General features: G+C 41.6%; 1 protein-coding gene across 6 annotated transcripts; it reads left to right on the top strand.

Annotated features, from left to right (window-relative positions):
• Positions 1–699: 699 nt before the first annotated feature.
• Positions 700–26,469, top strand: TAF1A (TATA-box binding protein associated factor, RNA polymerase I subunit A). Of its 6 annotated transcripts, none has more exons than XM_074949223.1 (11): positions 703–999; positions 1,890–2,067; positions 8,185–8,354; positions 9,410–9,523; positions 13,125–13,323; positions 15,015–15,139; positions 16,602–16,760; positions 20,596–20,662; positions 22,170–22,284; positions 23,726–23,886; positions 25,663–26,452. In XM_074949223.1, the coding sequence occupies exons 2-11, from the start codon at positions 1,920–1,922 to the stop codon at positions 25,803–25,805; spliced, it is 1,401 nt and encodes a 466-aa protein (XP_074805324.1). In that variant the 5' UTR covers positions 703–999; positions 1,890–1,919; the 3' UTR covers positions 25,806–26,452. The 6 variants fall into 6 exon arrangements, with proteins under 6 accessions (XP_074805325.1, XP_074805324.1, XP_074805320.1 ...); XM_074949219.1 differs by having other exon boundaries at positions 704–1,073; positions 25,663–26,448; XM_074949221.1 differs by lacking the exon at positions 703–999 and adding an exon at positions 1,084–1,272 and having other exon boundaries at positions 25,663–26,450.
• The last annotated feature ends 911 nt before the right edge of the window (positions 26,470–27,380 follow it).

The following is a 27,380-nucleotide window of genomic DNA, read 5'->3' on the forward strand; positions in this document are numbered from 1 at the left end:
CTACTGTATCTTGGCTTTTTAGCATTTAATTTGGTTTTACATTAAATATCATCATACTTATAGGACAATTACTTATCTAAGTGATCAGAGTAACCCTACTTTGCAAATCCAAGCCACTGAATAGCTCCCTGTCAATAAATAAAGGAGATGTATACCTATTTTTAAAGAAATTACAGAGTTATATCATAGCACATGAAAACAGCCACCTAACTTGAAGAGGAGCTCTGTGTAGCTCGAAAGCTCGTCTCTCTCACCAACAACAGCCGGTCCAATTAAAGCTGTTACCTCACCCACCTTGCTTCTCTCATGTCCTGGGACGGACATGGCTACAAACAACGCCACACATAACCTTGCTGTAACCCTCGTCCCCTCTCTCCCCCACCGTCAGCAGCAAAAAGTGGGGCTTTTTCCTTATCTCACAAGCCAGGCCCCGGCCCTAGCGCGGCACGAGGCAACAGATCCAGGCTCAGGTAGGAGTCCAGGGCTGGCTCTGCGTTACCCAGTGCCAGCGTCCGCGGTCACAGCAGGCCCCGAATCACATCAAAGCCCGCAGCGCGGAGTCATACCGGAGCCCGGTCCCGCGGCAGAGGGCCGCGCCCAGCGGGGTTGCGCTGGACACGCCAGCGAGGACCGGACACGCCCCGCGCGGCTGGGGGTGGGGCTGAGCTGAGCCCAGCTTCAGCGTGCCCGGGCTGCCGGCGCCTCCCCTGCTAGAGCCGCCCCGCAGCCTGGCTCTGGTGGCGGCGGCGGCGGCGGCGGCTCCTGCCTACTGGCCCCTCCCCCATTCACTAGGGAGCGGGCCCCGCCACAAGGGAGGCGGCAGGAGGGGCCCGCACACACCGCACCTGCCGCGGCTCTCAGCGCGCGCGAACACCCAGGCGCACGCGCCGATCCCTCCATCAGTCACAGGCAGCTTCACCACTCCCGACTCCGCCGTCGGACCCAACACCGCGCGTGCGCATCAATTCGGCGGCTCCGCCCCGTGGGTCAAAGTCACGCGTAAGCACGTTTTCAGACCGTCCTCTCGGCACCCACTTTTAAACCGCAATGTCGCCGAAAGGGCGCGCGGCCATGTGAGTAGCCCCCGGATAGACGCGGTTGCGCAAATCCTCCGTGGCCGCCTCCTTGGAGCCGTGCGGAAACGTCCGTTGGGAGCGGCCCAACTTCCAGCACGTGCCGCGTGTTTAGGAGCTGGGTTCGCCCACCCCCGGGGGGGCCTGGCCTTGCCCACGTGACAGGTCGGCGGGGGACCTCCAGGCCCGGCTCACGCAGGTGAGGCGGGAGCGGGGACGCCCCCGCCCCCCCGTGCGCACGCAGGGTCCCTCCCGAAGCGGCGCTGGGGGGCTGGCGCCTGCTCTGCCCAGGCGCGAGCACCCAGCGTCAGGGCCAGGCTAGGCTGCAGCCCGAGCCGGGCTAGCTCCGCAGGCCTCGTGGGGGGCGCTGCCCTGGGGCCCCAGGAGGGCGGTGGGGCGCTTCGGGCCCTTTGCCCTTTGGGGCCAGGGGTGAAAGGGCTGGGCTTGGGCGGATCCCTGGCTCCTGTTTAGTGGGCTTAGCCGCAGTGCCTCTGCACAGCCCTGGGCTGAAAGCGGAGAATCCCGTGACTCCCGGAGCTGGGGAGTTAAGGCCAGTGAAAAAACCATGAGTTGGCAACCTTGGGGTGGCCTTGGGCATTAGGCACTAGCCTTGGACTCGGGAGTTCTGGATTCAGCTACTGGCTCTGACAGGGGCCCCCTGTGTGATTTGGGTAAGCTAGTCTCTGTGCCTCAGTTTCCCATTTGTAAAGTGGTGCTCTTGTAATAAAACTACTCTGCTTCCCTATCTCCTCTCCTATGAGACTTTAAAGAAACAGTACATATCTTCATTATTTCATGTGTGTGAATTTTTTTCAGGTGTAAAAGATTTCCTCGCACTTTAAAGACATGGACAGTTTTGTTGAACAACTGAAAAGGGGGACAGAGGAAGAGTTTACAGAAGAGTCTGCATGGGATGGGTCTGCAGTAAACACCACAAGCAGTTCACTTCCGGCTATCTATTTACCTTTACTCCCACGGTACCTTCTGCATCCAAGTAAGTGTAATTCTCTGTTGACTGCTTATCCTTACTAGCACATACTGGTAAATAACATAGTAGCAGTAGAGATGTCACTGCCGCTGAACTCACTGGGAGTTGAGGGCTCTCCCACAGTACAGGATTGGGAGGTGGGAGTGCCATAAAGATGCTATCACTGCTTTCTGTGTCTTGACACAGACCCGACTGTACCCAATTTAAAAAAAAAATGCCACGCTGCAAACTTCTAACATCTTTAATGCTACTATGTTAATAGTATACAGTACCTGGCTCCTTAGCCAGGATTGAGGCCTCTATTAGCTTCTAATACAAATGCTTAGTAAAAATAGAGAATGGGTCAAAACCAAAACTTTAGAACAGAAATCTTCTATATTTTGAGAGAGTCTGGATCTGAATTTTGCAGCATGGACCCATCTCAAGGGCAGTAGTGTACAGTGAATGACCCTTGTATAATTCCAAAATTTCCTTAACTCGAACAGGTGAGAGTGCCATTTAACTTTGCATTTATAGCCCTTGCTATGGTCTTTTGCTCCTCTGCTATTTTTCAGACAATATGTTTCTCTGAATAACTTCAGATCCACATAGGCGAAGATCACTTCCCATAGCTTCCAAGGCAGATATAGTTTAAGAACAAAACATACTGGGTCAGACCAATGGTCCATTCAACCCAGTAGCCTGTCTTCTGACAGTGGCAGGTGCCAGATAGTTCAGAGGGAGCAAACAGAACAGGTGAATCCTGTTAAATTGAGTGATCCATCCCCTGTCATCCAGTCAAAGGTATTGGAACACCCAGAGCACGTTTGTTTAGATGAGCTGCATTCCTACTGGTGAGCAGTTTTAAGAGCTTGCAGGGTTGAGTCCCTGATCATCTTGGCTAATAACCATTGATGGACCTATCCTCCATGAACTTCTTTTTTTGAACCCAGTTATGCTCTTGGCCTTCACTGTGCTCCCTGGCAACGAGTTCCACAGGTTAGTTGATCATTGTGTGAAGAAGTACTTCCTTATTTTTGTTTTAAACCTGCTGCATGTTGATTTCAGTGGGTGGCCTCTGGTTCTTGTATTATGGGCAGGGGTAAATAACACTTCCCTATTCACTTTCTCCACTCCATTCATGATTTTATAGACCTCTACTGTATCCCCCTTAAGTCATTTCTTTTCTAAGATGAATAGTGTCAGTCTTATTAATCTCTCCTGACATGGAAGCTATTCCATACCCCTAGTCATTTTTTATTTCCCTTCTTTGCACTTTTTCCAATTCTGATTTTTTTTTTTTTTTTTTGAGATAGGAGAACCAGGATTGAATGCAGTATTCCAGGTGTGGATGACTGACGGATTTTTGTAGTTGCATTATAATATTTTTTGCCTAATCTATCCCTTTCCTAATGATTCCTAACATTCTGTTAGTTTTCTTAACTGCTGCTGCATATAGAGCAGATGTTTTCAGAGAACTATCCTCGATGACTCCAAGATCTGTTTCTTGAGTGGTAACAGCTAATTTAAACTCCTTCATTTTGTGTGTGTAGTTGGGATTATATTTTCTGATGTGCATTACTTTGCACTTATCTACATTGGATTTTATCTGCCATTTTGTTGCCCAGTCACCCAGTTTTGTGGGATCCCTTTTGTAACACTTCACAGTCAGCTTTGGACTTTAACCCATCTTCAGTAATTTTGAATCATTGGAAAATTTGCCACCTCACTGTTTACCCCCTTTTCCGGATAATTTATGAGTATGTTGAACAGCAATGGTTGCAGTACAAATCTTTGGGGACCCTGGTGTTTACCTCTCTCCACTGTTAAAACTGACCATTTATTCCTACCCTTTGTTTCCTGTCTTTTAACTGGTTACTGATCCATGAGAGGATCTTTCATCTTATCCTGTGGCTGCTTGCTTTGGTGTGGGACCTTGTCAAAGGCTTTCTGAAAGTCCAAGTACAGTGGCTCAACATGTTTGTTGACCCACTGAAAGAATTCTAATAGATTGGTGAGACATGATTTCCCTTACAAAAGCTGTATTGACTCTTTCCCAGCATAGTGAGTTCATCTATGTGTCTGAGAATTCTGGTCTTTACCATACTTTTAACAAATTTGCATGGTACTGAAGTTAGGCTTGCTGACTGTAATTTCCAGGATTGCCTCTGGAGCCTTTTTTAAAAATCAGCATTATATTAGCTCACCACCAGGCAGCAGGTACAGCGACTGATTTAAGCCATATATTACATACTACAGTTAGTAGTTCTTAAATTTCATATTTGAGTGCCTTCGGAACTCTTGGGTGAATACCATCTGGTCCTGGTGACTTATTACAGTTTGATTTATCAATTTGTTCCAAAACCTCCTCTACTGATGCCTCAGTCTGGATCAATTCCTCAGATTCATCTCCTAAAAAGAATGGCTTAGGTGTGGGAATCTCCCTCGCATCCTCTGCAGTGATGACCAGTGCAAAGAATTTGTTGCAACAGTCTTGTTTACCTTGAGTGCTCAATTAGCACCTCCAACATCCCGTGGCCCCACTGATTGTTTGGCAGGCTTTCTGCTTCTGATGGACTTAAAACAAATTTTGCTGTTAAGTTTTTGTCTATTCCTAGTTGCTCTTCAAAGGTTTTTTTGGCCTGCCTAATTATATTTTTATACTTGACTTACCAGCGTTTATGCTCCTTTCTATTTTCCTCAGTAGGATTTGACTCCCAATTTTTAAAAAAAGAAAAGGAGTACTTGTGGCACCTTAGAGACTAACCAATTTATTTGAGCATAAGCTTTCGTGAGCTTCCGATGCTTATGCTCAAATAAATTGGTTAGTCTCTAAGGTGCCACAAGTACTCCTTTTCTTTTGCGAATACAGACTAACATGGCTGTTACTCTGAAACTAATTTTTAAAGGATGTCTTTTTGCCTGTAACTGCCTCTTTTACTTGGTTGTTTAGCGATGATGACTTTTTTTTTATTTGGGATATACATTTAGTTTGAGTCTCTATTATGGTGTTTTTAAATAGTTTCCATGCAGCTTGTAGGCATTTCATTCTTGTGACTGTTCCTTTTAATTTCTGTTTAACTAGCTTCCTTATTTTTGTGTCATTTCACTTTTTGAAGTTACTTGCTACTGTGATGGGTTTCTTTAGTATTTTCCCCTCTACAAGCATGTTACATTTAACTTCATTGTGGTCGCTATTATTGCGCGGTTCAGCTATATTCACCTCTTGGACCAGATCCTGCGCTCCACTTAGGACTTTCCCCTTGTGGGTTCCTGGACTAGCTGCTCCAAGAAGCAGTCATTAATGGTTTCTAGAAATTTGATCTCACATCTTTTTATCTTGCATCCCATCCTGAGGTGACATATATCCAGTCAGTAGGGGATAGTTGAAATCCCCCATTACTATTGGTTTTTCTGTTTTTTGTAGCCTCTCTAATCTCCCTGAGCATTTCACAATTGCCATCACGATCAGATGGTCAGTAGTATATTTCTACTATACTCTCATTATTTAAGCATGAAATTGTTCTCCACAGAGATTCTATGGTAGTGTTTGATTCATTTTAGATTTTTACTGTATTTGACTCTATGCTTTATTTCATGGGATAGTGCCACTCCCACACCAGTATGATCTGCTATGTCATTCCCGTATGTTTTGTACCCTGGTATCACCATGTCCCATTGATTATTCACATTCCACCAAGTTTCTTTGATACCTTATATCAGAGGTGGGCAAACTTTTTGGGTTGAGGGCCACATCTGGGTGGAGAAACTGTATGCAGGGCCAGGGCAGGGGGCTGAGGTGCAGGAGGGAGTGTGGGTTGTGGGAAGGGGTGCAGTGTGCAGGAACGGGCTCAGGACAAGGGATTGGGGCAGAGGAGGGGTGCGGAGTGTATAAGGGGGCTCAGGGAAGGGGGTTGGGGTGCAGGAGGGGTGCAGAGTGCAGGAGGAGGCTCAGGGGTGCGGACTGCGGGAGGGAACTCAGGGCAGGGGGTTGGGGTGCAGGAGGGGTGCAGGGTGTGACGGGGCTCAGGGCAGGGAGTTGGGGTGCATGGGGCTCAGGGCAGGGAGTTGGGGGGCAGGGTGCAGGAGGGGTTTGGGTTCCGGCCCTGGAGCTGCTTACCAAAAGCGGCTCCAGGATGGCAGTGGCGCACACTGGGGCCAGGGCAGGCTCCCTGAATGCCTACCCTGGCCCCATGCTGCGCCGCTCTGGGAAGCGGCCGGAATCACGTCCCTGCACGGCCCCTTGGGGAAGTGGGGGCACAGGGCTCTGCACCCTGCCCTTGCCACGCCTCCAGGTACCTCCCCCGAAGCTCCCATTGGCCGCAGTTCCCCTTTCCCGGCCAATAGGAGCTGCGGGGGAGGAGGGGTGGTGCCTGGAGGCAAGGGCAATAGACGAACACCTCTGGCGCTTCCCTCCGCCTCCCAGGGCCCCAGGAACGTGGTGCCGGCCACTTCTGAGAGTGGCGCGGGGCCTGCGGCACCACGGGGGGCAATCCCGTGGGCCAGATCCAAAGGGCCGGATCCAGCCCGCGGGCCATAGTTTGCCCACCCCCGCCTTATATCAATATCCTTCTTTACAGCTGGGCATTCATTTTCCCCCATCCTAGTATTTAGACTTCTAGCATTTGTATACAAGCACTTATAAAACTTGTCAATATTTAATTGTCTGCCTTCATGTGACATAATTGAAAGGGATGGTGTCTTTGACTGTTTCTCTTCATTTCCCACCTGTTCTTTATCAACTTCTATTCTCTCCTCTTTATTAAGATATAGACCATCCCCTTTAATAAATCCTCCCCTAAGGTATGTTTCTGTTCGAACCGGGTGCTCCACACCTCTGCACCTGTTGGTTTTTCCCCAGCCCTTAGTTTGAAAGTTTCATAACCTTTTTAATTTTACATGCCAGCAATCTGGTTCCATTTTAGTTTAGATGGAGCCCATCCTTCCTGTGTAGGCTTCTCCTTTCCCAAAAGGTTCCCCTGTTCCTAATAAACTGAAATCCCTCCTCTGAACACCACTGTCTCATCCACGCATTAAGACCCTGCAGTTCTGCCTGTCTAACTGGCCCTGCATGTGGAATTGGAAGCATTTCAGAGAATGGTACCTTGAAGGTCTTGGACTTTAATCTCTTACCTATCAGACTAAATTTGATCTCCAGGACCTCTCTCCTACCTTCCTTATGTCAGTGGTACCTGACCCCTGGCTCCTCCCCAGCGCTGCTCATATATCTATCTAGAGGTCCACAACCTATGCCCCTGGCAGGCATTTCACCATGCAGTTCTCCTGGTGTAAGACAAACCCATATATGTTTCTAATAACTGAATCCCCCATGACTGTTACCTGCCTCTCCCTATAACTGGGGTTCCCTGTCCTTGAAGGTGTATCCTCCGTGTGAGAGGATAACATGACATCATCTGGAAGGAGGATCCCAAAGATGGGATTGTTTCTCTCCACTCCACCTTGATGTTCCCCTTCCTCAAGACTTTCATCCTCAGCACAGAGGCTGTCAGACTAGGGGTGGGACTGCTTTATTGGGTCCCTGAAATTCTCACCTGTGTATCTCCCTGTCTCCCTTAGCTCTTTCAGTTCAGCCATGCTAGTCTCAAGAGCCCATATTCAGTCTCTGAGGGCCATGAGCTGCTTGCTCTGAATGGACGTATATGCCACCAGTCCATAAGGCAGGTAATCATAAATGCTGCATTCAGTGCAGTATAGTGGATACCCCCACTCTGCTGCTGGACTTCTGTCAGCATTATTTCTACTCTTTCAGGGTTTGTGTTTGTTCTGTGTGTGTGTTTTTTTTTTTTTGGGGGGGGGGGGGAGAGATCTCCGTTTAGCGTATGTTAGGTGTATCTGGCTTTTATGCTCCTTCTCTAAACTCCTGTGTTTGCTGCTTCTGTTCACTAGCTTCTCTATTCATTTAGGAGCTGGTTTTTTAAATCCCTGTTCTCCCTGAGTTTGTCCTACCCCCTTGTCAAGGTATTCTAAAGGGATTAAAGATCAAAGGATGGAAGACTAGAACCTTGTTATTGGCAAAGATATAGATACTAAAGTAACAGCTGTGCTGTTTTGGTTTTTTTGTTTTGTTTTGTTTTTTTTTTAAAGATCACAGTCAGTAGTTAGCCACTAACCTTATTTTTTCAGCAACCAGAGGTCGAAAGTCAACAGAATTTCAGGAGACTAAGAAAGCTTGTTTAAATTACATTCAGGATGCCCTGCTACAACACCAGTGGCAGAGGGCTGCAGAATTCATGACGAACTATTTGGAAACATTGGAGAATACTTCTGCTGAAAAACGGGTGGCTGCCCCAGAGGTACGTACAAAGGAAAAATCAGTACTCTTTTCCTTAGTTGATGGAAATAATTTAAAGGGGTATCTGAGATAATCCAGGACCCATACTGATGCTTTGTTTATGTAAAATATAAATCCCTAAAACTTCACAAAAATCTAATTGTCAGAGATGTTTTCATAATTTTCAGGTGTCACCTCTCATCTGTTTGCACAACAGATAAGAACATGGGCCCAAATATGAATAAATATGCCACATGTCACACCAGTAGCATGTTCCACTTAAAATACAGGTTTTCATAATCTCATTCTGAAACAGAGAAATAAGCACATTTGCCACTGGGTTCCCGTACATATTGGTGTCCATTTGAAAACTGCATCTTGTTTTTAGTTCTCCACCATCTTTCTCCAGTACTGCATGAACCTTTTTGCTAGTCCCTTCCCTGCTTCCTCTGCATCTCAACAGATGGAAAGGGTAATAATTACATTGACAAACAGCCATTTAAAAAAATTAATTCAATGCAGAGATCATTGGATGCTGCCAGTTTGTTGGAATTGCTGATCTAACTCTGTAGACAAATCTTGATCACAGAGATATTTGGGGAGGGGAGGGTGTGTCCGGACGGAGGGGATGTATTTCAATTTACAATTTCATCTGATTACCTTCACCTTTGTTGTATCAAGGTAATGTGGGCTACCTACACCCTACATTTTAGTGGGGTAACATGAAAGGAAAATTTCTTGTTTGCTTGAGTTGTTGTCAGTCCATGGCAGGCACCTTCTGGCTTCTATATATGGTTTTGGTGCGTTTTGTTGAAGTATGGGATTTTGATGACCACTTGTGAAGTTTCCATTGCATTTAAACTTTATTTTCACTTTTACTACATGCCGGTATATTTTACTATAGCAGCAAATAATACACAATATTTTCTATTTGCAATTTAAACCACACATAATATGGTTAAATATAACAGCCATAGTGCAGTGATGAGAGACTAATGCTGTTCTGGCTGCTGTGCGCAGAGTGTTTTCACTTCTGAAATTTTTAATTGTTTTGGGATTTTTTTTCTCCATTGGCAGGTGATTTGGAGAATAGGAACTGAAATTTTGTGCCATCATTCCAAGAGCAGCATTGAAGAGTTCAACTATTTTGCTGAGCGGATGAAAAATCTAGGAGTGAAAAAGTATTTAGGGGTGAGGATAGCCTTAAAGGGACACTACAGACTTAAATCATGCTTCTCTCTGAAAATTTTACCTTCTGGTATTACAAGCAACTCTTAAGAAACTCTTAAGAATATTATCTCTGATTGATTATAGAATCAAGAGACCGCACCTTAGATTTATGTAATGGCATTATTTTTTCATCCCATTCCTTATATAGCCTAACATCTTGTTTGCTTTTTTTGACTGTAGCTGCACATTCTGCTGAAGTCTTCATTGAGCTGTCCACAGGTCCCTTTCCTAAGTTGATAGTTAATTTAGAACCATGTCATGTATATGGATAGCCTGTAATTTTTTCCCTTCCAATGTGTATTACTTTGCAGTTATCAATATTGAAGTTCCATTACCATCATGTTACCTGTTCACCTGGCTTAGTCAGGTCTTGTTGTAGCACCTCACAATCTGCTTTGATCCTGGTTAATCTAAATAACTTGGTCATCTACAAATTTTGCTGCCTAACTCCTTTTCCCCCCTTTCCAGATTCATAATACATATACAAAACACAAGACTAGTCAGGAACTTTGAGGTACTTTTCTGTAAGTCTTTTGTTATGATTAAATTTTTCCATTTAATCCTACTCTTTGCTTTCTGTCTCCTTGCCAATTTGTGATTCATGACAATATTATTTTTTATTGCCATACCACTGAGGAGCCCTAGTCATGGAACAGGACCCAATTATGTTAAGTGCTGTATAAACACAGAACTTGAAGAGAATCCCTGCCCCCAAAGGTTTACTTCGACTCCCATGCCATGTCTAATTAGTTTCTTTACTAGACTTTCGTTAAGGACCTTTTCAAAGGCCTTTTCAAAATCTGAATAAATTATCATCTGATTCTCCTTTATATACTACTTTATCAACCTGTTAAAAGAATTGTAATAGATTAGTGAGACATGATTTTCCTTTGTTGAATCTGTGCTGGTTAAGGCACCATCATATTGTGATCTTACAGACGTTTTCTTGCTCTAGTTTGTTTTAAACCAATTTGACATTTACAGATGCAAGGTTTACTGGTATGATTCACCAGATCGCCACCATTTCCTTTTAAGAAAAAAACAAACAAAAAAACAAACCCTCTGTATTTTTTAAATTACAGCACTTGCAATCTCCTGCGTTTTCAGGATTTTATTTTGTTTAAAATTTCCCAGAGTTTATTACAGAAATTAAAAAGTGGGTGAAAATCAATGCAAAAATTAACCTCAGTTTTCTGGGGAAATATCAGAGTTAATATTGGGATGGGAGGACAGAAAAAAAAATCAACCAATAGAGAATCATCAGGGTATTGTAAGTAAAAGCAGTTTATTGCTGTGACTTATTTTGTGAACTGTACATTACCAGTACATAAACGTGTGTGTCTGTCTGTATCTTCCCCAACACTGCCTGCCTTTAGCAGACAGCTTCTCATTTACACTTAGACAAATTTATTAACAAAAACACATTGACCTAATGTAACGTGTTGGATTTGCTTAACATAATTAGTATGTTCATGTATTTGTTCAAAATTCAGGTGAAAAGCAGTTCAATAACAAAAAAGCATTTATAAAACCTGGGAAATTTTTGGTAAAAATCAGTAAACTGAAAATGAAGGGCCTAATATATTTGCTATCTTCTAATTCTCTGGAATAGTGGCTGTTTTTAGTGAGGGATTGGATATTTTTGCTAACAGCTCAACCACTTCATACTTAAGCTCCTTCAGAAGTGTTGGATGTATACCATCTGGCTTGTGACTTATTGCTTTATAAACTGCTTGTACTAGCACTACTTCTTTTGACACCTCCATTGCTGATAGTACCTCGTATTTATTACCACAAAAGAGCAGGTCTGGGATATGTCTCCCCAGCATCATCCTCTACGGTGAAGACTGATGCAAAAAATCATTTCTTTTCTCAGCAATGTCCACACTTACCTATATCCATACATTTTTCTCTCTCCTTTTCCTAATATTGTATTTATCTCCAACACTTTTGCAGATACATCATGTGAATGAAAGAATCTATGCAAAATAACTAGGGCTGTCAGTCGCAGTTAACTCACGTGATGAACTAAAAAAAATTAATCGCACTTTTACAATAGAATACCAATTGAAATTTACTAAATATTTTTGGATGGTTTTTCTACATTTTCAATATTGACTTCAGTTACAACACAGAATACAAAGTGCACAGTGCTCACTTTATATTTTTGATTACAAATATTTGCACTGTAAAAATGATAAAAGAAATAGTATTTTTCAGTTCACCTCATACAAGTACTGCAGTGCAATCTATTGTGAAAGTGTAACTTACAAATGCAGATTTTTTTATTTTTTTTGGTTACGTAACTCCACTCAAAAACAAAACCATGTAAAACTTTAGCGCCTACAAGTCTACTCAGTCCTACTTTTTGGTCAGCCAATCACTCGGACAAACAAGGTTGGTTACAATTTGCAGGAGATAATGCTGCCTGCTTCTTATTTACAATGTCACCTGAAAGTGAGAACAGGCATTCACATGGCACTTTTGTAGCCGGCGTTGCAAGGTATTTAAGTGCCAGATATGCTGAACATTTGTGTGCCCCTCCCATCCTTTGGCCACCATTCCAGAGGACATGCTTCCATGCTGATAATGCTCCTTAAAAATAATAATAATAATAATAATGCATCAATTAAATTTGTGACTGTACTCCATGAGTGGAGAATTGTATGTCTCCTCTGTTTTACCCGCATTCTGCATATATTTCATGTTATAGCAGTCTCAGAGAAAGAACACTTTCACAGCAGATTTGACAAAACACAAAGAAGGTACCAGTGTGAGATTTCTAAAAATAACTATAGCACGGGACCCAAGGTTTAAGAATCTGAAGTGCCATCGAAAATCTGAGAGGGACGAGGTGTGGAGCATGCTTTTAGAAGTCTTAAAATAGCAACACTCTGATGCGGAAACTACAGAACCCAAACCACGAAAAAAGAAAATGAATGTTTGTTGGTGGCATCTGACAGATGAAAATGAACATGCGTCAGTCCTCACTGCTTTGGATCATTATCAAGCAGAACCCATCAGCAGCATGGAAACATGTTCTCTGGAATGGTGGTGGAAGCATGAAAGGACATTTGACTCTGTAGTGCATCTGGCATGTAAATATCTTGCAGTGCCAGCTACAACAGTGCCATGTGAATGCCTATTCTCACTTTCAGGTGACATTGACTGAGTGTACTTGTAGGCTCTAAAATTTTACATGGTTTGTAAGTTCAACTTCCATGATAAAGAGATTGCACTACGATATTTGTATGAGGTGAATTGAAAAATACTATTTTTGTTTTTTACAGTGCAAATACTTGTAATTTGTTGTTTAACAGTGTGATTAATTGCGATTAATTTTTTTAATTGCTTGACAGCCCTAAAAATAACTTCTAATTAAAATATTCCAATTCAGTCACAGTTCTAATTAAAATGTATTTAGACTACGTTGTATTGATGCCAATAATATGGCTCTTTTTTTCAGGTGTATGGTTAGGAGGTAAAATTGCAGTATGCTGTCAGGACAGTCTGATCTGTATGACATAAAATTCAGTATTATAAATTGTGTAAATTGTTGTAGGTCTGTTTAGAGCATGTCTTTCACCTCCTGTGTAATGGACTGATAGATGATGCCTACCAAAACCTGTCCCTGGCAGAAGGCTGGAGGTATGGAGAACAAACAATTGCTCAGGATAAAGAATTGAAACTCATTCAAGCTTACAAGGGGCTGCTGGACTACTATAACTGGGCCAAAAAAAGAAGAGCCGTGTTAGAGCTTGGTGAGTACCAGTGCTGCATTCTTTAGATAAAAGGAGCTGTTCAGCTCAGTCATTCTCATAAGTCACCGTGGCTTGCAGATGATTCTTGAAGGAGGAAACATGGACATAGGTTAGAACATTGGTGGTGAACGCTGCATTCAGTCTGATTACTTGCAGCACAGAACTTTTAAAATTCTGATGCATGCTTTTTATTTAAAAATAAAATGCTTTCATCCATTGGATCTGCAAGGTCTCCTCCAGAAGAACTGTTCTGAGTGGAGGACAAGAATCTTGGCTGCCTTCTCAGTGAGAAGAATCTGAATTTCTGGGTGTAATTTTCTATTTACTTCATGATAAACTCGATCTGATTGAGGCCAGGTTTATAGTGGCAGTGTCTTGGCTTCCTGAGAAATCACCTCCGTGTACCACCATGGGAGTGGAGATCAGCTGGGACATAGGAGCTAACAGTCCCCACATTTAAATGAAGAAAAGGGGAAGCTGGCTCGTGTTCTCAAGGGCAAGCCCTTGACTCTGGAATTCCTTTCTCATGCTTTTTCATGCCAGATAGTTGGGGGAGGAGGTGGAAAGTCACACTGGAATCTTGTTTGACATTTGTTTAAAAAGTCATTTGTTGTATCTATGTGCCCTGAAACTTTTGCAAGAAGTCATATTTATTATAAGCCAAATTTAAAATAAAGGTAGAGGAAAATCCAAGCTCAGGATCCTGGTCATCTAAAAAAGTTGTGTGAGCCCTTAATTCCTCTTACATTCAGCAACTGAGAGTTTTATCTGAATGAAAATTATAAGTATTAACTATAAAAATACTTTCTTCTTAAGAGAAACACCATTTATTTTAGATTTTTGCAAGTAGACATTAAAAAATCACCTACCTGAAGCTCCGTGTCCTTGAAAATATTCTAAAACTATACTACTAAAGAGACTTGTCAGTTACTGAGTTCAGATAACTTGGCAACAGCATAAATGAGAGTCTCAAAGATCTTTGGTTCCTAATGGAGAATGCTTAATTAAAGGAGTTCCATCAGAAAACTTTTGTTTATAGGTAGTCTTTTCTGCATGTCAGCTGCCTGCCATATATGCATATTTAGAAGCTGACTTTCATATTTAATTGTTAATTCTTTAGTTTATTACCTTTGTAGAGCTGACAGGATTGCATGTATTATTTGAATAAAATGGACATTTATTTAGATTTATTTTATTTACCTATTTTGCTGTAACAGAAAATGAAGCTTCAGATAATTTAGTCAGACTGTCATGTCTATAAGGCAAGATCCCTAAGATTTGTATAAGTTATAATTTGATAATTAACTTAATTGCTAAAAAACCCACACCACAAGACTAGTTAGCTCCACAGTTCATTTAACTGTTGGTGGGTGGGGGGAGGTGAGGCAGGAAGATGATTACTAATATTTTTCAGCTAAGATCTAATCCTCCCAAACTGAGCTCCTTAAAACTCTATTCAGTATAAAAATATTTCTTACCTTCTGCACTTGTTTTATAAATATACTAACTCTTCCGTTGTCCTTCTCATTTTTAGCTCTCACTGAGCTCCATTCTTTTGGGTTAAGGTGCTTTCTTTGAAGTTGGATTCAAGGTGTTGACTTTTTTTCTGTAAAGCCCACCATGGCTTGAGTCCTGACTTTGTGAGACTATCACTCATGTAAATTTTTAAAAAACCTTCTATCTTTTGGCAGATGGTGATTTTGCAGACTCTGTTGAACAGGAAATGCACAGTTTCTTTCGGCAGGCAGCAGTGAATCTCAAGGAGATAATTAAAATACCTGGAGTTTGGGACCCTTTTGTGAAGTGCTATGTGGACGTAAGAGCACTTTTTTTTTTCTTTTTTTTTTTTTTTTGCAAATATTACTTAAATGCTCCTTTGTCTAATCTTAGACAAAGTGCTTAGATCAAAGCGTAACGTTTTCTGATGTTTCACCACTTGCAATTACGTTATAGTTAGGAAAGGGACACTGTGAAAATGCTACCTTTTAAAACAATATATGTAGTGTCTTCATGTCAGATCTGCTTACATTACTTATGAAAGCAAGTTTTTATTCCTGGTGGCACTGCAAGTCCAACATAACTATGAGAATACAAGCAAGGAGTTTACTAGTAAAATCATGAGGTAAACTGATTAGACTTTTTTGTTATTGGTGATGGTGCCAGAATTAGAGCATGGCTTGATTTTTTTTTTTTTTTCAGATCACAGGTTGTATCTACTGCACAAACGGAACAATCCTCTTTTAATTATCAGCTGATTGTAGTTGGATATTGAAGTCACAGAACAAATATGGAATCCCACAGTCTGATTTTCTGAATATAACCGCTAAATCAACTAACTTTTAAAATTGAATTAAACTTAAAATAGCTTTGAAACAGTTTGATTTTTCTAGAGTTGCTAATGGCCCTTGATTTTCTTTAGTGCTTGCCTGCCTCACATGATTCCAGCTCCTCCTGGGGCTGTGCTGTCTCATTGAGAGACAGCAGTCCTGTTCACTGAAAAGAAATACTGAAACAGTGAGAGCAATTATTTAATATATAAATATTTAGCTGTTTAATGTATTTGCAGTGCTTTTAATGACTTCTAGATATGAATATTTTCATATATGTAGTGGAAAGTGAATTGCATGTAAGAGGAGCATTATTAAGAGACATTAGATTTAAATGGAAATCTATTAGCATTGTTAAGTACTAGTCCAGAAGCATCTAGTGTTGCTGGGCTTACTGTATTGTGCACTGTAAAATCAAAAATTTGGTGCCTCACATGGTTACAGAAAAGCTTCACCACATTTTTCCTTAATTTTCGCTAGTCTTAGTCCAATTCCTATTTAAATCTAAGGGAGTATTTCCTTTGACTCCAGTAGAATTTGGATCGGAGTCTTTTTCAGAGCTGCAAAGACGTCCAGGATAGAATTAGTCATTGGGAGCACTAACTTGGTGCTTAGAGAGGATCTCTCCAGGTTAAAGTTGGAATGCATTAGAGGTTGTGTGGGGCAAGAGTATGGGGAAGCTTGCAGTGCAGTTACTTCTATCTGACCTGTAGAGGACTTAATTCTTCAGGGTTGTCAAACAAGGACCTCTCAAACACTAAAATGGGTTTAAGAGTAACATTTTGAACTACTTTGTGTAACGATAGCAAAAGGCTCCTTTCCATCCTAGTGGTGGTATGAACAGGATTGTCATAACTGTACAGTTTGACAATCTAAAACTAGTTGTGGATATTTCTGATCATTATTACGCTGTCAGGCACCAACAGTGTGCTCACATTTTCTTTTCCATAGCTATTGGAATTCTATGAGGATTATGATGAAGTCCGGCAGGTGTTAAGCGAGTATGCTTACAACTCGAAGTTTCCTCCCAATCCCAATGCTCATGTTTATTACTATCAGTTCCTAAAGAGACGTGGTGAATCAAAGAAGACACTGATGTCTGTGCTCAAGGTACAAGTTTTGGACTGTTTTAATAGATGTTTTTATAACTTTATTTACAGAACATAAATTAAATTAAAATTTTTTTCAAAAGTCTGTCTCCGCTTTATGCTGATGACCTGTATCAGCTGTTACAGATTTTGTCCAAAATTTTTAACACACTTGGACAGAAGAGAAACCAAATTCTACCCTCAAAATATTGCGAGCCTCCTGACACCACATAGCAAATTGTGTGAAGTTTAAAATAAACCCTTAAATTTCTCCCCCCTACATGTTTGGTATCACCTTCTACAGCCCTGTAAGTTTTATATTTGTGTTTAACTGAAATGTCAGGAAATTTCTGGATCAACCTGTTCCAGGGAAGGAGAGGTTGATGTTTTATTTAATGTATGCCATAGTTATGGTCTGCTTTGTTAGCTTTAAAAAGCACATGGGCAATTACTTAGGCACCATGCTGGATTGAGAATTTGTCTCATGGTAGTTCTCCTTTTTAGATTATTTGTATTTACCATATAACTATAACAGGTATTCCTCTGAGATTAAACATACAAATTATTTCTGAAGAGTAGAGTACCTGCCAGAGAGTTGTTGGGGAAAGAAACTCTCTACTTCTCTAGCACTAATGTTGATCTGCCTGTGACTTAACAAAGGTTGTCAGGAAAAAAAAGGGGGGGGGGTTTAAGGGTCATTTTGTCAGTTTGCAAGGCATTTGAGGGTGAAAGATAGGTATCTGTCTGCAGACAGAAGAGGAGGGTTGATGGGATGTACTTGCACACAATAAGTTCAACACGTACACATTCTTTTCCTTTTGTTAATGCTCTTACAGATTCTCTCACCATGGAGCTGTAATTTTCAGCTCCGGTAGATGTATGTACTCTAGCTTTGATCGAGTTACTGTGCTAAAAATAGCAGTGTAGCTGTGGCAGCATGGCTGGCAGCTCAGGCTAACTGGCTGAGTACAGAACTGTGATCCTGGGTGTGATTTATACTCGGGCAGCTAGCCTACGCCGCTGCTCGTGCCAGGGCAGCTACACTGCAGTTTTTAGTGCGCTAGCCCAAGCTAGAAATTACACCTCCAGTTGCAGTATAGGCATGCCCATGTAGGCCCTGATGCAGTAAAACACTCAAGCACGTGCTTAACTTACATATATGCTTAAGGGCTTTGCAGGATCACAATCTTAGTCTCTGAAAAAAATTCTTTTTCTTTTGGTTTTTACAGCCCAGAGCATCATCCGCTTCTTGTTCTGTTCTTTCTCTCTACTGTTTCATTCCCATTATGTTCAGCCAATCACACAGTTAACTCAATAAGTTTCATATTGTATAGCTTGCAGCACATGAGAACTCTTGGCTATCTTGTTTCATTTCTTTGTATAGTGTGCACATGGTGTTGCTGCAAAGTAGAACTTATCCAACCATTTTGGTAAGTCGGATTTTGCAGTCTGCAGTGTACACTGATCATAAAAGAAGTGGGATGCCTAGGTGAGATTGACAGGACACCAAAATGCAAACTCAAACTTGGAATTGGTAGAGTGCAGAGCAAATAACGTCTTCTACTGTCTTACTTTCACACGGCATGTCTAAATTCAAATCTGTCTGTTTAGTCTTGATCAGTTTTGGGACTGATTCTCCATTTTATATGTTAACCGTTTCCAGTTAGTTCAGAAAAGGTGTTGGTATAGTTTTCTGGACCCACGTAAATAGGCTTGCATACAACATACATTGCTGTTGTCCTAGTTTTATCTTTACATTTAATTTACTGAAGAAAACAATTTGGTGTTTGCTCTTTCTGCACACTGATTTCAGTCATCCTGCCTAGCAGTTGGTTTCTCTGACATTTTCAGTGAACTGTGGAACTAAGATACAGTAAAACTTCCTATTACTGTTGTCCATTGGTAGTTGTGCCCTCTCTACGCTAAGCTAATTTTGTTCCTTTTAGGTAATTATGAATTGATTTGCCCTTGCTCCCCAAACGTCAGTAAATTTTTTTGCTTACCGTGTTTATAATATTTTTAACCACTTGGTGGCACCAAAACACTTTCATGTGTATGTTCTAACATTGCTTCATAAGTTTGACTTGTTTTTAACTTAAACGTTGATGCACCAAATGTTCCTATATTTTACAAAATTGCATATACCCAGTACTATTGCGATTTTCATCTCACCCAGGAGTTTGGGATGAACTAAACAATAGTTCTGCAAATTAACCCCATTCTACAAATTAGAGTCAAAGCAAAAAATTGCATTGAAATTTCTTGAGGGAGACCACAAGGATGATTTTTACCAGTTTGTCACAATTTTTCTAAAAAAAAAAAAGCTTACAAACTATTTGGCAGTTAAGAAAGCTCTCTTCTCTTTCAATATAGCTGATTTTCACTTGTAGTATCTTAAAATCAATATTGTATATATTATTTATATAAGTTGTTTGAAAATGGGAAAACAGACCATTTTACCAATAATACATGTGTACACAGTGTGCATATCGCAGTATTTATAAGGCACAGATATAGCGATATAAATAATGGGGTTCAGTGCTTTTAAAAAGCCAATAGCCTAATCTTCGAGATGGGGAAAGTAGGCACAGAGTGTGCAATCCTGACACCATTGTAGACAATAGCAAAACTCCATGAGCTCACTCAGATTGAGTGACTTATCCAAGGGCCCATAGTCAGTGCCTGGGTTAGGGCGTAGAAACCAGGTATCTCTTCCCAGTTCCTCACTAACTAAAAGGCAATGTGGTCTAGTAATTACAATGCCCCTTTGAGGGCAATGGTTTATAGACAGTTTTATAGCGAGGTAAAGTGAAACTCAGTAAGATGAAGTTACTTGTCTAGAATTCCCCAATTAATCAGTGGCTGTTCTTTGTCTTTGTTATGTATTTTGAAGTTTATTTCTGTTCACCATGTGTTTTGAGATGCTGAGATACTATGGTACCGAGGACCATAAAAGTACCTAATGAGGGGAATGCTGTTTACCACTGTACCTTAAGTCTTTGATTTAGACTATTTCCATATACTGTTCTTTCTACTAACTAATGCATTTTTCTATAGTCTAATGATCAAATATCAAATAAGTACAAGATATACCTCTTAAAGCTCACCATCTGGATAAACGTTTAATTAATCTAGTTCTCTCCAGCTGTTGGATGATGTCTTTTCTGGTCCTAGTAGATTTCTTTACTCCAGTCATTAAAATAAATAAATGGAACATCTGACTGGGTCAGTCAAAATGGAAAAGACTGTGTAGAGCTAGTGTACTAAAGAAACCCTGGGGGAAGAGTGAAATTAATGCAAAAGAGGGAAGTAATGAACACTATGAGCTAGGTTGTGCCTAGTCCTATGTGGGTACACAAAAGGGAGGGCAGGCACAAGGAACACACCTTGCTCCTCTGCAGTAAATTCTCAGTCTGCGCGCTCCTGCTATGCAAGGATTGTGGACTAGCACCATCTGTTGCATTAGAAACTCCAGAGAGAACGAATGTGGGAGAAAATGAGACCAGCACTAGTGCATCACTAGCCAATGGAATTGGGTCTGTCCAAGAGGAGCGCGCACAGCACTTTGCTAAAGGGTGTATTATATGCTGCCTCCGGCAGCTCCTGATAAATGTTGTCTGCATTGGGCACAATGCCTCTGTGAACTGCCTGCCACCAAGCTACTGCTACTCCCCATCATAGGAAGTGTCTTAAAACTGCAATCTAGCCCTAAGTGTTATTTGTTGAAGTTATTCTGTATGATCAAATTAAAGGACCAAATTGTTTGTTTTAATAAAAACCAGATATCTGGGTGAAGCAGAAGTGTGGACTCTGCAAATCTTTTTGAAGATTCTATAACAGAAACTTTTTTTTTCCAGATTTTGCACGAGATTGTTCCCTCTCATGAATTAATGTTAGACTATAATGCCATGCTTCAAAAATCAAGTAAGTCTTTGGATACCCATGTTCTTTTCCTTTAGGTTATTCTAAATACAAGTTTCCTAGAATGGCTGTTGGCTTTTTCCTATTTTAAAAAAAAAAAATGTATTTTAAACATACTAAAACTAAGGTGTAAGGAGGACAGGAGTCTAGAAGACAGTTGCATTGACAGATAGTTACAAACCTCTGCAACCAAATGCTTGTCTAAATAAAAATATGCAGACACTAATTGTCAGAGTGTGTAGGCAAACAACCAAGATCTCAATATTGACTAGTGATTTGGGGTACCTTAGTGTCATGTGCCCAACGTGATACCTTAATGAGGCCTCTGACTTTCAGAAAGGATTGATGTGCAACACTCTGCCTGAATTCAGTATGTTTACTCATTAAATCCAAGAACAAAACCCACATCTCCTCCAAAATAATCTCCAGAATTGGCCTACCCCCCATCTTGATATGCTAATCACTTACAATGTAAGTTGGACTCTTTTCTTGAACTGATCCTCTGAAATGTAGTATAGTGTAGCATGTAGGCAGTGTGGTGACGGTTCTTTAATTCCAAGTTCTTTTCTTCCTTTTCCCCCGGCCTCACTTGTCTTCCTTATAAAGTTCCCCTTTAGGCTGAAGTAGCTCGTGTGTTATCAGCACACACATGATATTTTTGGAAAATCCATTTAGCTGTTTTGAATGATCAGTTTGGCAGGGAACATCTCATATATTAGGATAATTTTTCAGATGCTTTTAAATTAGTTTGCTACCTAGCCTCCATGTGTGTTAAGATTTATTGTTCATTATTGTATTTTACTCTGTGTAGTGGTGAGTCACTTCAAATGAGGAACAAACATAGCTTCCTTGATCTCTTACTCTGACATGCTGCAAGTGAAATTTAAGAACTGTATTCATAGCACGGGTCTGACTATAAGAGAAAAGTATCGTATCTAGTAAACAGTAGTAAATGTTGTCTTGTTGGACTAGCCTGGAGGTCTGTGGACTAACACTGTGGGTTGCTGTAGGGATTTGTGATTGAGTCAGTTTTTTTTCTCTGTGGGCTTGAGGGAACTTGGAACAAACCAGAAGCAGGTGTTCAGTTCCCTCGGGAAGGGCAGATGATCTTTGGTAGCAACCATTACTGACCAGTCAGGAGCATCATTATTGAGCTCTAGGGATCTGCTGATCAGAGGCAGCAGCCACACTTTAAGACAGTCAATCTGGGATGAGTGAACTTGGTTCTGCTGCATGGTTGGTCTTGCAGCCTCTTCAGTCAGCAGTCATTGAGCAGGATTAAAAGAACAGAGAGCAGCTCCAATATAAGCTGTGTTCCAAAAACTAAGCAGCTGTCCTTGAGTACAGATATACCTTGCCAGGTTTCCAGTAGGAGGAGGAAGAACTGGGTCTGGAATCGTGAAGAGGGCATCACCACGGCCAGCAGAATGAAGGCAAACTACCTCTTGTTGCTGCTTGTCTTATGAACAAATGCAGGATTGTTCATTAACTTGACCTATTCTAATTCCAGAAAAAAGAAAACACCATAGACTGGGGCTGGAGATTATTTTCACACTCCTGGATTTTGCTGGGTGGAAGGAGCATGTAAAAGCTTGGAGCTGTTTAGCAAAACAGATCTTGGAGAAGTAAGTATAGTATATCTTCTATTGCCATACTAGGAGAATTAAACATTACAGTGTCAGTCCACATAGAAACTAAGATATATGCACTTCGGTAGCAAGAAAATTGTCCTCTTATATCCTCTCACATGCTTGCCGTGTTACTGAACAGAAGAGTAAACTAGCAAGTCCTTTCAGTGGCTACACTACAGTGTTTGGTCTGCTACTGTTAGAATACTGCAAGAATTTTTTTAAAAAGGTGATCATTGTGTGGATAGTGAGTTTCGGAGCCACTAGGGATTATCTTCTTTGGCTAGCACTGAGTGACATTAACTACAACTCCAAAGGAAGCCATCTCCAAGCAGCCCACCCTGGTTAGAAGTTTACTGTGATGAGTAGACTTCAGAGGAGTGGTGAATGAAGGCATTCAAAGGGGTGCTCCTGGAGGCTTCTCTACTCTGTCAAAGGCAAACTGTGCACTTGAACCATTCATAAGATTGGCTGAGTGTGTCAGTGGTGCCCTTTAACATAGTATGCGCATTTTGTATGTAAAAGGTGCTCCAGGTTGTTTCTAGCTCCCATCTTTAAAAAACACTTCTCAAATAGTAAGCTCTATGAGGCCAGGATTATATCTCACTGTGTAAAATACCCTGTAAATGTAATGCTTTTTTACAAATAGATCTGGTGTTGAGTAAAAGTGTTGTTTGAAAAGCATATAGGCCAATGTTCAATGATTTAATACAGCCTTTATTTAAAGATCAACCAATGTTCCTAGGCTCGTGGCTGGTCAATTAAGATATTTTCACGGTTGACCTATTAAACCAGGAATGTCGTAGTGGTGTTTCTGTTTAGTGAAATCTGTTCAAAAGACCAGCCTTATCTGCAATCTCCTGGTCCGTGAGCCAACCCCAGAGTATATCCAAATGACCTGGTAACAGTTCTAATTTTATTGAAGAATTACCTCCATAAAACAGCCAGTTTGTCATCCCTTAGGTGGTAACTGGGACAAATTCATCCCTGGCATCACTTCAAATTTACACACCCCTTTAAACTGAAACAACTTCACTATCCGATTTCTCGCAAACCTAGTTATAAAATTTGCTTCCTACTATTGTACTAAACTGGCACGCCAGCTAAAATGTCACTCCATTTTTTGTATAAAATTTAGTTCTCATATCAAACCCTAATTAGTGCCAGCATGCAGACTTTAAATGAGATGGTGCTGCATTCTGCAGTGTAATGCTTTCTTTTCAGCTGGCAGTGCCACTCAGAAAAAACGTGGTAGTGGCCACCACAGGGCTATCAAATATGTGGTAGATTGAGTACCACACACAGTCCAGGTCCCTGTAAGCAACATATGAAAGGTGCAGCACTCAGAGCAGTGCTTTGGTAACTTCCACTTTATTTAAAAAAAAGGGATGCCTCCCACCAAACTCAAGTTTAGCTGTAACCTATTGACTCTCTCCAGCTCTAGCAAGCATCTTGACTGGGTCAGGGAGGAGTGGAAATCCAGAAAGGACTGGTGGCCAGCCTTCCACTTTAGCCACTACTTGGCAAAAAGAAATTGGCAGGAAAATGAAAGTCTTGCTTGTGAAAAAGCATTGGTGGCTGGAATCTTGTTGGGAAAAGGTAATTTTAAATCTTCTTCTTTACTCTGTGGAATAGAAATATTGGCTAGTTCAAGCTTTAATGGCAGGGGACGTGTCTAATTTGTGTTCTGGAAGAATTTTCAGCCTTGCCATTTGAAAAAAGAGGCTGGCTTGATCCTGCAAGGTTGAATACAAGAGAGGCTCTAAAATGCTTGGTATTTGCCATTGAGGTGTAGTTCACATCTCACAGGTCTTGCTGCAGCTATGGGTCCCTTGAAAGGACACAGAGCTACATTCATCCTGTTTTGAATGAATGACCCCAAGAAAGCTAGGCCTGTGTTGGGTGTGGTTTGCCTGGAAACTGTCTTTAGGGGCATGGTTGTTTAGTTGGGTGGCTGACTCTGAGAACAGATCTGCGGTGACCACTAAGATATCAATAAGGTCTCCCATATAGAAAGATGTGTATGCTTGAGAGATACCATCATGTCATCATTCAAACAAATTTCCTAATGCTTGAATATACGCTGTGCATTTAGTGCTTTCCTGCTTAATGTTGTGTGTCCAAACTTGCATACAAGGAGAATGATTTGATTTATAAGCCTTGACACTGGAGTATAGCAGTCCTCTGTCTGTCGAGCCCAGGCAAGCGGAGTTATGGGAGGTGGGTAGCTTGATGGCAACTCATGGAGCCCACGTGGGAGAAGTGGAATTGAAACAGGGAGGATAGAGATGTGGAGTGGAGCTGTGTTTGGGTGAATCACTTGTGGCTCATCAGTGCACAGCTCTGATTTGCTTCAGTAGCCCTAGGTTCTTCCAGTTCAAGTCCCACTTCTCATCGTCCCCACAAATAGGCCTGTATTCAAGAGGCGCAGAATCCTCATGTGGCTGTGAGGAGTTGCAAACGGCATAAGCTCTTAATCAGACTTCCAGGTAAAAATCCATGCTATCAGGAGGGGGATGACTGTAGTGGAAAATGGCTGGTCCCTTGCTCCTGCAGAGCACTCTCACCAGAACTCTGGCAGAGGACTTCCTGTGGATTCCCAAGGAGGGCTGCACAATGCCATGGAGGCTGCACTACGCCTTCTTCCTTGCCCCCCAGAGTGAGACCTGTCTGAGTAAGGTCCCTTCTGCCCATAGTAGTAGAGTAGATGGTTCAGGCATTAGTCTGAAGTTTGTGAAGTAGCTGGGATTTTCCAACAAAAGGCAGTGTCATTCATCTTTTAATGGGTCAGCTTTTCCATTTTAACACCTTCCAGACTTATTTTTAATATCAGGAGCCCAGTTTTACTTCCAACAAGCAGCCACTGAACACCTGTCTGTTTCCAGTAAGTGGGCAGTTAACTAATTTAGTTCCAGATGTAGGATGACTTTCTTGAAGCCCATTAAGCTAAGGAAGCGATATGCACACGATGAAGAGAGAATAGGTCACGTTAGTTTTACTAAATATTAGGACTTGTGTATATATACTTATTTTTCTGGGGCAAAATAAACTTTTTTTTTGCACTCTTAAGTCCTAATATATCTGAAGGGCATTACAAAATTAGACTTGCCAGAAAAACCCAATGAAATGTATAATTACCTACACCTAACTTATCACTGTGTTTGAGGATGTGTGGAAGACTTTCCTGGTCTAAATATTATACCTGCTTATTTGGTGGTGGTGATATACCTTATGCATGTGACTCCTATTATAGAAACTTTTCTTTTAAGGGAACATTTATGCTCAGGGAAATGCCTCTTGTGCAAATTAAAAGCATTTTGTGTTCTTCAGTTTGTATCACATTGTGGTTTATAACGTCATTTCATTTTGTTTTAGATTGCAAATACTTCAAATATGTTTCACATGAAGGCTGCAAAGCCAAGAAGGAAAAGTTTCGGACAATGAAGAAATTTGTGAAGAAACACAGCTCTACCCATTTGAGAGCATCTGGTGTTTTGGTTTCCTGCACGCATCTTTGATGTTTACAAGATATCTTTTAAGGTCCTCTTATTAAAAATGCTAAATTATTTTCCCAGTTTTTCTGTGAGGCTTTTCTTTACAGGTTCTCACTACAAAGAACTTTGAGAATGGATTGCTAGCTCAGTACTAGACTCAGTATATTGCTGGCCACATTCTTTGGTTTGTATTCTTATTTATAATAAAAGGGAAGTAAATCCATTGGTAAGGGAATCTGCTTTCTTTAATATTTTATTCCGTATTTGTTTGTGTGAGATTTAATAAGCAGAGCTGATGCCTCAAGAATATATTTGAGAGGTATTTAGTAATTGTGGAGCAATGTACCTATGGCTTGCTGATATTGGGACTGATCCTGCTCCCATTTAAGTCCAAATGAGTTTTGACATTGCCTTAAATGGGAGCGGAGGAAGGCCATGTTTCAAATCCAGTCAAATTGACAGTGACATAAAATAGTTAATGTCTGGCTGCAGCTGGAGTTTTCCAAGTCATGTGTTCCCATAGGGGAACTTCCCACCCTCTCACTTGTTATGTTGCAAGAAATGCAGTCTGAGAAATACTTAAACAAGTAAGCAAGACATGTTGCTAGTTGACTCCATCTAGGAATTATCTTCTGTGCTGAGAAATCTGTGGAATCAATTACTATGAAAAAAGTGTGTGGAGTACATAGGCTTAATTAATAGTGGCTTATGGTTAGACTTGGCAGAATTTGATATATATATTTATATTTTAAGTAATGTCACTGGCCAATATCTATTTTTAAGCATTTTTTCTATTTTTATTTATTTAAATTTTCACAGTTGCAGGAAATTTTGTGGGGGTGGGGATGGGGGGGTTGGACAATAGGAGGCAGGTCAGACAGTGATTATTTAATGATTAAAAACGGATTTAAAAAGTTAAAGCTTTATAACCATGAAAATACAAATAGTCAAAATATACAAAATAAATAACCATAAATCAAACTCCAATAGGTTTTCAAGCAGCATTTTTCTTACTTTGCCCATTTATAAGTTTCTGTTATCATTAAGGCTAAGATTTTGTCAGTTATTTTTAGTAAAAGTCACAGACAGGTCACGGGCAATAAACAAAAATTCAGAGCCAGTGACCTGTCCGTGACTTTACTAAAAATAACCGGGGGGGCAGCAGGGAGGAGTGAAGTATCATGGGGGAAGGGAGGACTGACAGGCTGAGCCCCCCCACCATGGTGGGGGCACAGCCGTGGCTCCAGTGGGGGGCACAGCCACAGGGGGGCTCACGCCCCCCCCACTCTGGAGCTGGCCGCAGTTGCAGAACAGGGGTATACGGCCCCGGCTGCAGCCCCCGCCAACCCCCAGCCGCAGCCTTGGGAAGCCGCAAGGGGGGCACATGGCCCCTGCTGCAGCCACTGGGTGGGGGTGCACGGTCCATGCTCCAGACCTCAGCTGAAGTCGTAGGGCTGGGGCACAGCCATGGGCGGCGCGCAGTCCCTGCTCTGGAGCTGGCCGCAGCTGCAGGGCAGGGGTTCGTGGCCCTTGCTGTAGCCCCTGCCAAGCTCCGGCTGGAGCCAGCGGGGGTGCACACAGCCCCCACTCTAGAGTTGG

Source organism: Natator depressus, chromosome 3, assembly GCF_965152275.1.
Source record: "Natator depressus isolate rNatDep1 chromosome 3, rNatDep2.hap1, whole genome shotgun sequence".
Classification (NCBI taxonomy): Eukaryota; Metazoa; Chordata; order Testudines; family Cheloniidae; genus Natator; species Natator depressus.

Excerpts from the sequence above, each read along its gene's own strand:
- TAF1A (XM_074949223.1), top strand. The coding sequence starts at position 1,920 with ATGGACAGTTTTGTTGAACAACTGAAAAGGGGGACAGAGGAAGAGTTT. Across the intron at positions 8,355-9,409 it reads AACGGGTGGCTGCCCCAGAG|GTGATTTGGAGAATAGGAAC; the intron begins GTACGTACAAAG and ends CTCCATTGGCAG. Across the intron at positions 23,887-25,662 it reads TGGAATCTTGTTGGGAAAAG|ATTGCAAATACTTCAAATAT; the intron begins GTAATTTTAAAT and ends ATTTTGTTTTAG.